This window comes from Carlito syrichta, unplaced genomic scaffold (genome assembly GCF_000164805.1).
Source record: "Carlito syrichta isolate Samal-C Ts95f unplaced genomic scaffold, Tarsius_syrichta-2.0.1 Scaffold304638, whole genome shotgun sequence".
In the NCBI taxonomy this organism is placed as follows: domain Eukaryota; kingdom Metazoa; phylum Chordata; class Mammalia; order Primates; family Tarsiidae; genus Carlito; species Carlito syrichta.
In genome coordinates, this window is record NW_007248734.1 from 1,400,231 (window position 1) to 1,411,878 (window position 11,648).

Consider the following 11,648-nt stretch of genomic DNA (forward strand, 5'->3'; position numbering starts at 1 on the left):
CCTAATCAATGATGGAATTATCAGACGGACCTCCTTGCCAGCTGCCAGCTAATCCACTTACCCAAAATGTGCAAAGCCGATTCCCTGGTTTGCAGTGTTCCCCTTCCCTCTCTCCTCCCTCTTCAATTTGGTGTTTGCCTTTATTTGGCTCCAACTCCCAAATGACTTCGTCACACACGATAAAACAACAAGTGTAAAAATAATGAATTGATGTCTCTAAGTTATTCTGTGAGAGGGACCCTGTGATTTCACAAAAGGATCCTCAGGAATGTGCCAAAATCCACACGGGTTGCACGGGGTGGCTCTGAAGAAGGCTTGTCTGCTGGGTCTTCTTTACCACTTCCTGTCCCAGTCCTGCCTCTGGGCCATCAGGAGCCATCAACCACATTTGCTGTAGATGCGCCTTTGCTGCCTCTGCCATGCTGGCTGAGCTGTTCTGTCTGGCACCAAGACCTCCTGGACCCTCATCATCTAATTTTATACCTCATCTACCCTCTGCTCCAGCCTTGTGGCCACTCATGTTCCCAAAATTGCATCTTCCCTGTTCCTGCCTTGGTCCCTTACTTGAATAGGACGTCCTTCCTCCACTTGACAGGGTCTTCCATCTCTGAGCTCCCCTGGCAGGAAGACTCACCCTCTTCTCTGCCCTCTTGCTTTTATATTTTTTTTATATTTTATTTCACTCTTGGTCTCTTACATGAAAGAAAAATCTGAGGGCAGAAACCATGCTTTACCAATTTTATCTAGTAAATATGTTTCCAATGCTTGAGGTCTTCAGGAAATACAAAGAAAAGCAGAACCTAGTTTCTGCCCTCAGAGAGATCAAATCCAGTACAACTATGTATGTAAAAAATCCCCAATAAAAGAGAGACCAGCTCTAGTACAGATATGTATGTAACAATCTACAGTAAAAAGGTCTCATGATGTACCTTGTTTGTGATTCCATTCAACTCCTTCATTTGTGAGAAAATATTCATTGACGATAACTAACTGAGCAGCTCTAAGTTATTCTTTGATAAGACTTCATTAAAGGAGGAACAGAAGAGTTCCCAAAGCCTAGGTTCTGAAAATAACCTGTCAAAAAAGGTAAATATAGAATGACACTATGACCCAGAAATTCCATTCCTAGGTAAACAAGGGGGACCCCTCCCCCCAAAATTACTTTTTAGACGGCTGGTCCTGTATAGTAGATGCCTCCCCTGCTAGGTAAGTGTTCTAGGAATCTATCTGCATTAAAGTACCAACCAGCATTGTTATGAGAGCTGCGTTCGGCTTCAGTGATTTTTTTTTTTTTAAGATTCTTTCAATGCGTTTGCCCATTTCATGATGGGTGATTTAGAAGCACACCTGCCCACACCACGCTGAATGTTCAGCAGATTTTGACTTTTGACCCAAAACGACATGACCCCCGTGCCCCACCCTCCCTATTCACCCAATCTCACCCTGACAGACTTATTTTTTATTTCCCCGAATGAAAAAAGTCACCAAAGGAAAACATGTTGCCGATGTGGAAGAAGTGAAATAAAAACGGCAGAAGCACTAAAAGCCATCAAAATTGGTCAGTTCGAGAACTGTTTTGAGCAGTGGAAAAGTGTCTCGATAGCTGTATTGCATCAAACGGAGAGTACTTTGAAGGTGACTGAAGTTTAAACATGTAAGAATAAGTACACAATTTTTTATAAATAAAGTCTGGTTTTTTGGGGTGCTCCCTCATATACCCAAGAGAACTGTCCACACAAAAACATGTATAGAATGTTCACAGAAGTTTTATTCATAAATTCATAATAGACACAAAGAAGGAACAACCCAAATGACCATCGACTGATACCTGGATAAGCAAAATATGGTTTATCCAAATAATGGAATGTCTTCAGTCAATAAAAGGAATGAAGTACTGACACAGGTGACAACACAGGTGATTCCTGGAAACGTTATTTACAGTGAAGAGGTCAGGCATAAACGGCCACGTAATTTGTGATCCCAGTTATATAAAATGTCTAAAATAGGTAAATCCATTAAGAAAGAAAGTAGATTCATGGTTTCCAGGGCCTGGGGAGAGGGTAGCAACTGCCAATAGGTACAAAGTTTCTTTGGTGGGAGGGTAGGTGATAAAAATGTTCTGGAATTAGATAGTGGTGGTGGTTACATAACTTTGTGAATTATACTAAAAAACCACTAAATTGTATACTTTAACAGGGTGAATTTGATGGCATGTAAGTGAGAATTCAATTTTTAAAATGATTTTTTTAAAAACTTAGGCTCTAGCCGGGCCCAGTGGCTCAGCCTGTAATCCCAGCGCTTTGGGAGGCCGAGGTGAGTGAATTGCCTGAGCCCACGGGTTCGAGACCTGCCTGGGCAACTTGGCGAGACCTCACCGCTACAATAAATCAAAAATTAGCCGGGCATGGTAGCGCGCGCCTGTAGTTCCAGCTACTTGGAAGGCTGAGGCAGAAGGATCGCTGCAGGTCAAGGCTACGGTGGCTGGGAGCGGCCATTGCACTCCAGTCTGGGTGACAGAGTGAGACTCCAACTCAAAAAAAAAAACAAAAACAAACTTAGGCTCTGACTAAAGACTGTGTGCCTCCCTCGCTGAACTCTCATGTAGGTGGTACATTCTAGACATGCTGATTTTTCAGAGGCCAATGAGTATTCTTTTTTTACCAATCTCCAGATACTGCAAGAGGCACACAGAGGCCTTGAGGTGTTGATGGTCATGGGAAAGTCTACTGATAAATATCACCTTTTCCTGTCACTGCTTGAAGCAACCCATTTAATAGGTCATTTCTTCCAGAGCTTTACAAATTATGCTCTTGATAGCATTTTCCCAGAACTGAGGCATTTTCTGCAACATGATCTCTCAGTGCTCAACCTGAGAAAGTCCTAGGCACCTGGACAATTGGTCTTCCAAGCCCCTGAAGAGCAACAAGCAAAGGTGAAGGGTCTTCAATCTCTAATACCAACCAGGGGTCCACCTACAAACACAACTTCTCTATTTTTTTTCTCTCTTTTACATACTAGACTTTGCCTATCCCTTCACTTTGAGGCAAAGTATTCTGTGACTGAAACAGGTTTGAAAGTCATGACCCAAGCCATGATTATCCCAAGGGCTCCCATCAGTCAAAGCCCAAAAGGTTCAGAGACGAAACATTTTCAGTGAGATGAGTCCAATGTGTAAGACAGAATCTCACCGTTGCAGAGGGAGAACTGAACAAAAGCTACCTGGATGGGGTCCAGGGATAGACAGGTGATGTGGGCAGGGCTGGGTTAGGTTCTTGACTGTGTCCATCATCACTGCCCTTCCAATCAGCAAGTGGGTCTAAGAGGAGAAGGTGGAACTCCAGGACAGATCCCCATTTTCAACCTCTTTTGAAACCTGAGAGTTTTATGGATGTTTCTAAAGTCCTGTCCAGAACCCACGTCCTACGATCCTAGACTTTGACAGCATTCCACTCAAAAAAACTTGGCTCTCCTTTCTATATCCTTCTTACAGTGAACACATGTGACTCTTTTCTGGCTGTGAGAACATATACAACTCATCTTTAGAGAAATGCAAAATTAACAGAGAGTATTAACTCTGCCTCCGACGCAGCCCTCAACCAAAATGAATGGGGAATTAGTAGATAAACAGTCTCACCTCTTTGCCTGTCAGTGGAAGAACTTTGAGGCATATTAAACAGTGTCCAGAGTTCCCTGGCAGATCTGAGTTTACCTACCCACAGCAGGCTTCTGCTCAGTAATGTACCCTATAGTCCTGGCTTCCCTTTCTTACATAATCCTCACATCCCAAATAGGCTGCTTACATTTAATTGTAACTCAAGGTCTGCTTTTAGGGACACCCAACCAACTGATTCTGTGACACATTTCACAGAAATAGCAATTTGAAACAAACATACACACACACACACACACACACACACACACACACACACACACACACACTAGCCCACAGCAATCCTATGGGAAACACCCAGTATTGAGCTTGGGGCTTGGTCAGGCCAACAATGGTTGAGAAGCCCTAAACAATGTATGAAGATATTCTGATGTGTTTGGATAAACCACATTTTGGTTGTCCCTTTATCCATTGATGATCATTTGAGTTGTTCCTTCTTTTTGACTATTTATAAAAAATTGTATACTTATTCTTACATATTTTAACTTTAGTCACCTTCAAAGTACTCTCTATTTGATGCAATGCACCCATTGAGACACTATTTCCACTGCTCAAAACAGTTTTGAACTGACCTATTTTGATGCCTTTAGTGCTCCTGCCATTTTTTTTCACCTTTTCCACATTGTCAAAACATTTCCCTTTGAAGACTTTCTTCATCCAGGGGAACACACAAACTAACAAAGCCTCACAGGGTGAGATCTAGTGAATAGGGAGGGTGGGGCATGGGAGGTCATGCTCCTTAGTCAAAACTGCTGAATACTCAGTACTTTGTCCATCATGAAATAGACAAACACATTGAAAGAATCTACACACACACACACACACACACACACACACACACACACACTCACTGAAGCCAAACACAGTCTCTTACAACAACACTAGCTGGTACATTGATGCTGATGGTTCATAGAACACCTACCTACCTAGCATGGGAAGCCTGCACTACAAGGCGCCTGCCCTCTAAAAGATAATTCTGGGTTTTTTGGGTCCCCTTCATACTAAATTTATAATTCACTTAAATATAATACAAGGGACTGTATTAAAAGAAATTAAATACGCAGTCATTTGTAATGCATAAAAGGATCCATGGGTGCTTTTAAAATCTATGATTAAATGAATATAAGCTACTCACTTATAAAAAGCCTGGTTCTCCACTCCACACTTCCAAAGATGTTTGCAGGCAGCTGGTGTTGAAGTATGGAATGCCAACATGGCTTTTTTCTAATAAACAATAACAAAACAAGAAAGAATATGTTAAGCATATTTTATGTTTTACCTTCAGATATTTACCCATTTGTGTTTTGCCTCCTACTACACAGATTTTAGGTAACTTCACACATTATTATGTTCTTGAAAGCACTGTTGAAATGGCATATCCCCTTCTTCCACCCTTTCCAGATATTAGTAATCTATCTAGGTACTATTTTTGATAAAAAGTTGGGTTACAATTCTTCTCAGTGTTCCAGGCATTATCTACTTCCCTATCAGACTTAGCTAAGTCTAAAATATTTACTTGCCGTCCTTGAAGAACTAGTACTTGAGCTGAAAACCAGGGTCAAAAAATCTGCCAACTTCTAGAACTGCTCTGAGGGTTAACATTTTGGCAATGGCCTTCTCTAAAATGCATCCCCTAATGAACCCACAACCTCTATCTGGTAACACCTTTATTTTATGATTTGCAGAACTTACGGATCTGTTTAAAACAGGCTAACAAGCACTTGTTGATATTAAGCTCTGTAAGTGTTCCTTATTTCTCTTGTATATCTTGGCAAAAAGAGGTAGGGGTTTATCTCATTCTATTTTCTACGCAGGGGTGTAAAGTCAGCATTGCTCACTGACTTTATTCTTAAATGTGCAAACCCAGCATTTCTTTGTTTACCTCTAAGATGTTTGCAGCATATAGCTTTCATCATTGTCATCACACACTTCAAGCCACAGGCTTTGGGAGCTATAATACCAAAGGTCTGTTTTATCCTTGAATCTTTCTCACGCACACACAACAACAGTAGTTAGAAAAGCAGTATCTGACCTCTTTCTGGGTGCCAATCACATAAAACGTCTTCCCTTCAAACTTCAACTTGCAGACATCTGGCCTAAGAAAAGAAAATCTCTGGGTGAGGAGAAAAAAAGTGGCAGCTACCCAAGGTACCTGACTTTCCCATAGGAACCCGGCTGACTCACAAATGCAAGCAGACTGCAATGAAGCAAGATATTATCTTATCATCGGTGAAGGTCTAATGAGCAGCAAAAAGCCCCAAGTGAATTATACAGCAATTTTCTTCCCAAGAGAGGATCTATAGACAGCTCAGAATTATTTATTCCATTTTTTTTTTTTTTACAGTTAGGCTGCATCTTTCTTCCAAGAAGCTCTACAGTGTTTGTGAACATTAACGACCAAAACCACATTGATTGGCCAGCCCACTTGGCAAGGTAGGAAATATGTGTGGTTATTTCAGATTCTGTTAATGAAATGATGTGGATTCACAGTGTCTGACTTTCTCATCCTTCCACATCCATCTCCAAGAAACACAACCACCACACTGCAAAATGTCCATTCCTGTTCTCTGTTGACAAATGAGTTGCTTTTTTAATATATTGAGATGTTCAAGATTGAGAGAACAACTTGAAGAATGACAAACCGTGGTCAAAAGAGCGACTTTAGGTATCATCTTAAGGAGCTGCTCAGTTAAAAGCTGCCGGAAATGTAGACCCCAGGTCACCTCCCTGATGAGATTTGAATAAAGAGAGGAGAGAATTCTATTTTTATTTCTTTGATCTCATTCCTAGGATAGTGATGCATGCTCATGCTCTTCCCAAGGGAATAAGAACAGAGAGGTCACATTAATCTGTTTTAAATTAAGTAGAGGATTTATGAGCATGACAAAGCTCACTGGATAAAAAAAAAGAAAATTAATGTGAGAGGAAAATTTGTTTTTGTAACATGCACATGACTGTTCCAAATACACGTGCCTAAGCAGAAGCTAGGAAGGATGGATCTGTATCAGCACCACACTGGGAACACCAACGAGAAGTAAACAAGATGTAGACGCCAGAAACAAATGGCCCAGAGATTATCCCTCTCCACTCTTCAATGTACCCAAGATGAAAATGAGACCCAATGAGGAGAGAGATCTGCAATGATTCTGCACTGGGACACATCAGGTTCTAACCTAACTACTCCTCAGAACCCTGAGGATCTAATATCCTTCAGGACTTCCAGGCCTTTTGCAGTCCTAGGGTAAGATAGGGGAAGTCTCCAAATTACTCATGCTCCCCAAAGTCAGTGGGAATTCCTAGGAAGGATATTGCAGAATGGACTAAAGGTGGTTAACAATGGCGTTTCTTTGCAAGGTACAGAAAATACAGAAAAATAAATTGGGTAACATCAGCATGCTATATGTATATTGCCCTTTATAGCTCACAAACCACACCAGATTTACAGATTTCACACACATTCCTTCATTTGCTCCTCCCCATGTTCTTCCTTCCCTCCCTCTGATCCTCACTTTATGGATGTGTCCAATGAAACTCAGAGAAGTTAAGTGACATATCAAAGACAAACAAGAGTTTTAAGAAGGCTAATTGTGGAAGAAGTGGGCCCAGAGAGGAGGTGAAAGTATGAATTGAGTAAGAGACAATGATAGAGGGGGCAAGGACACTAGTTAGAAAACCTGGGGGTCTTAGGGAGGGAGGACTGATTATAACCAAGAGCAGAAGATGTAGGAAGTGGAGTAGACATTGCTGACTGAGCCTAACCTAGCAGGGAAGGTTAGAAAGGAAGGTAAGTGCTGCAAGGAGAGTGCTAAGAGATGGAAGGATTTGATAGAGAAGTGCTGGAAGAAGTCCTGACTCTAATAGAACCAATAGGCTAAGCTTCGGCTAAGTGCAAGAACTCATCCAACCCAGGCCTGAGGGTGCCATCTGACCCGTCAGGAAGAACCACAGAGGGAGAGGGGGGAAAAAAGAACCATAAACCTAAGGGCAAGTCCACAACACGGTAAGACCCAGGGATGACAAGCCTGTCAGAGGCCATCAGAGAGGGAACTGAGTCAAGCTGCAGGTATGAACAAGACTAAGCCTTTATAATATTCCAAAGCTCATGCAACATTCAGCCTTCCTCACTCTTTATCAAAACCATTTTGTCACTTGATTGGATATGGCAAGCACAACTGGTCACCTACCCTGCTCCATCCTACCGCTTCCCTGCTGACACAGCCTTGACTTTACTCCTCCTTGAGGTGTTGTCCATGCAGATTGTCCCCTTTCCAGCCCCCAGGGATAGATCTTGATTCAAGCACCCCAGGTATGGAGTTGCCATTCTTTTCAGCAAGGACTGGTTTAAGTAGAAACATGTGACCCAATTCTGTCCAATTAAATATACAGGAAGTCTACAGGACTTTTTAAAAAGTTCCCCTTGTTTAAAAAGGAGACAGATGGAAGGGACTGATCTCCTCCAGGCTCTGGGCACTGATGTGGGGAGATGTGAAGGCCAGTCATGGACATAGCCATCTCTGGAACATGATCCTGGGGACCAAAGCCACCACCCTGGAATGGCAGAGAAGAAAATGGATACCTAAATCTGTCACATGTTGTCAGTCAATTAAGTTGACAGACTGTGGAACCACTCCACATTTGCTTTGTGAGCTGATCAGTCCTCTTATTCATGAGCCATTGTGAGTAGACATTCCTGTTATTTGTTGCCAAAATCATCTTCACTGATACACTGAATAACAAAGGACGAATTAGCACCAAAGAGTCAACAGAAGAGGAGAGTGCAGAGAAGTGAGCAGAGGGGCGGGGAATGGGTCCTGAGTTGCTCACAGGATCTAAAGATTTTACCCTGCCCTGACCCACCCACGTCTCCATTCTGGCCAGAATCAGAGAAGCTACAGGTGAGGAAACACTGGACACCTTCTCTTTGAAGGCAGAACTCCTGAGATTAGGCAGAACTCCTAAATTGACCCCTCAGTTTGGCAAACCCAATTCCCCACTAAGGGCAACCTAGATTGGATAAATCCTTTCATGATATAGCTCCAAGCCAGGTAAATGAATACAAGGTATTCTACCTAACTCCCCACCCACCCCCCAAATAAAAAAAGTCAAAGAGGGAAGAGGAGAGATAAGATCCAGAAAAAGAGTAAGCCAGTCTTCCAAAGAGGTACTCACCATTTTATCAGATGGATTCTCTTATTTCCCTGGAATACCACAAAGCCGGAAGCAGTGAATCCTAAAAATGTTGTTGTACCGGTTGAATCCTGAAAAAAAAAAAATAGAAAAAAAAAACCTGTTTGGACTGAGGAAAATAAAATAAATGATAAACAATATACTTATTCATCCTCGCCCTAGGTTAATCTCAGATTAATTTCAATGATTATAGCAATGAACCAGGCTTCTGAAGTGAAAACTCTAAGAGCAGCCCTTCCAAAATCTGGACATGGTCCAGGAATATGTAGCTTTTCCCTTTGAGGAAAGGACTTTCTGCCCCTCCAGGAACCTCCTGGGAAAAATACAGATTAGTCACAAATTATTATGTCTACTTCCAAGTGTCTTCTGGGGCTCCTTGTGTTCTAGATTTGCTTTGTAATGTGAGAAAACTGTTCTTGGTTGCCATTAGCACTCTAATGCAATGAAACTAAAGCCCTGGGCATCTAATCTAACTTAATTCAATCCCTCATAGATTTCTGGCAATTTCAGTTGAAAAAAAAACAACAAATGAAAAACGACCATGCTTCCAGCCTAGACCAGGGAAACTAAGCATCTCATAGACAAGCAAAGGCAAAGGAATAACAACAACAAAAAGATCAAGACAGTCTCCAAGTCTACAAGTTATAAGTAAAATAAATACACTCAAATTTCTGTCTAAAAAGCCAATTCACTAAATGGAATAGACTGATTAATATCATTACTAGGAAGAGGCAGCTGGCAAATATTCTGAAATAATTGTGTAGGCAGAACAAGAGGATGCAAATGCCAATATAGACAAGCATCACTGGCTCTCTGCCTTGGCTGCAAGTTAGAATCATCTGGGAAGCTGGCCTCCACCCCCCACAGGCCCTGATGTAATCGGTGTGGAGTGTGTTCTGGCAGCAGGAGCTTTATGAAGCTTTCCGGGTGCTTCTAAGGAGCAGCCTGAACTGAGAGCTTCAGAACTGGTGCTTAACCAAACGCTATCAGCCAGGCCAATCTGGGTAAAACAAGGATCCACTAAAACTCAAGAACCTCTCTTTAAGAGCCTGACTGATATAAAAGCTCAGTTTAGGAAAGGGGCTTGTGTCTGGTTGACCTATAGTTAGTTTTAATATGAGGAAAGGCGAAAAATGCATCCACCAAACATTTCTGGAAAGTGTGCCCACAGGCATCACCTTGGGAGACTGATAAAAAAGCAAGATTCCCTGGTTGTAGCCCAGGAATTTCGAGTCAGTAGCTCTGGGGTGAGGCCAAGGTAATTCTGATATAGGTCTGTGATTCACTCTTAAGACAAATGCTGTCAAGCAATATGAGTAAAGGAAAAAAATAAAAGCAATTGCTCCTAATGCCAAAATGTCATTTGAAATCTTTCTTTTTTTCTTCCACTTCCCCATTTTTAAAGACTGCATTTTGGCTGGCAAGGGCCTTGGAAGCCCATCTGTCAGGATTCTGGAACTCCTCAAGGGTAAACCATCCACTTAGTGAGTGAGTCCATGGTTGTTAGTCTAGGAAAATGTGGCTACAACATAGCAATTAGTGCGCAACTGGAGATCTCCAGTGGAGAAAATCAACTGCTAACATATGTGGCAACAGCCCGCTGTTGTTTCTTTCAATTAGGAGCTGTGGGTCAGGCTAAGGAAATGGCCCAAGAGGGCTCTCCCAGGCCTGCACGCCAATTAATTCCCTTTTGGGCAAAACAGCAATCATATGGTGGCCTGCTGTGAGGGGCAGTTACCTTGCAGGGGTGAGGATCCACCCCATAGGTTTCCAAAGTGTGAGCTTTCAGGAGTAGGTTAAATTCAGCAACCGGCGGGCTTTGTCCTCTAAAATCACACAAGAAAAGTTGAGGAAGTTAAATGGAAAAGAACAGAAACATGGAGTCTCTTCATTCAATAAGGTATGATATTCTAAGCTAAATAAAGAGAAAAACATAAATGGTAATCAGTTGGACTGATCATTATCTCTCAACACAAGGAGTCCTTTGCTTAAGGAATCCGAGCTCATGTTCTCTAGCTAATTGTTCCATCACACATACTCCAAGTACTCCAGTGACCCGTACAGTTAATCAAGGTTATCAAGTTACCAATAAGGAGGCCCTTGCAAATTCAATCTTAATACAAAATAAACCTCAGCATCTGTTCTTTCCTATTCATTTTAAAAGATTATCCAGAGTAATTGGCATGCCTTCTTGCTCAGGGTTGAAAATGTGTAATCCTGTTACCCAGTCAACAAGCCCAAACAGAGCCATCTGGGCAAAGAGAATTGTCAACCAACCCATGGAGAGCCCTGGATTTTGAAAGGAAATCTCATCCAATAGTCATAGCACTGTCCTTCAGGGTGGTAAACACGGTTTTGGCCTCGGTGAAAAAAGGGCTACCTACAAATATAGATGACTGTGGAGTTTTTTCAGGGCTGACTTCTAAACTTGGATTGTGCAATATTTCAAAAACCTCACTTTGACCCACAATGATATTACATGTATATTTGAGGATCTGAACCATTCCTTCAAGGATAATTATAGCACTCTAATGCCCAAGAAGAGTTTGCTACAGAAAACAATGGGAATCCATTTTTATTTTTAAGATGTAAAATTATACTGCAATATGAAACCTCTCTCCACCCAAGCTTCTCCTCAGAGATGGACTTCTCCTACACCTCATCGAGGCAGTGTAGTGTCATCATACCTCTACATCAAAACAGCATCCATCTACTTTCTCCCTAAAACCTTTCAAGATCTTCTCTTTACGTTTAATATACTAAAGTTAGAACATGTCTAAAGTTACTCTGA

General features: G+C 41.8%; 1 protein-coding gene across 1 annotated transcript in view; it reads right to left on the minus strand.

The window, feature by feature from the left end:
- The window catches only part of LOC103262872 (FERM domain-containing protein 3), a 73,141-nt gene extending 62,445 nt beyond the window's left edge, over positions 1-10,696 (minus strand). Inside the window, exons 1-4 of the mRNA XM_008060520.1 lie at positions 10,596-10,696; positions 8,840-8,928; positions 5,703-5,766; positions 4,806-4,894 (exon numbers count right to left, since the gene is read on the minus strand). Of these exons, the coding sequence (XP_008058711.1) occupies positions 4,806-4,885 (80 nt within the window). The 5' untranslated portion in view covers positions 4,886-4,894; positions 5,703-5,766; positions 8,840-8,928; positions 10,596-10,696. The remainder of the gene's footprint in view (positions 1-4,805; positions 4,895-5,702; positions 5,767-8,839; positions 8,929-10,595) is intronic.
- Positions 10,697-11,648: the final 952 nt, after the last annotated feature.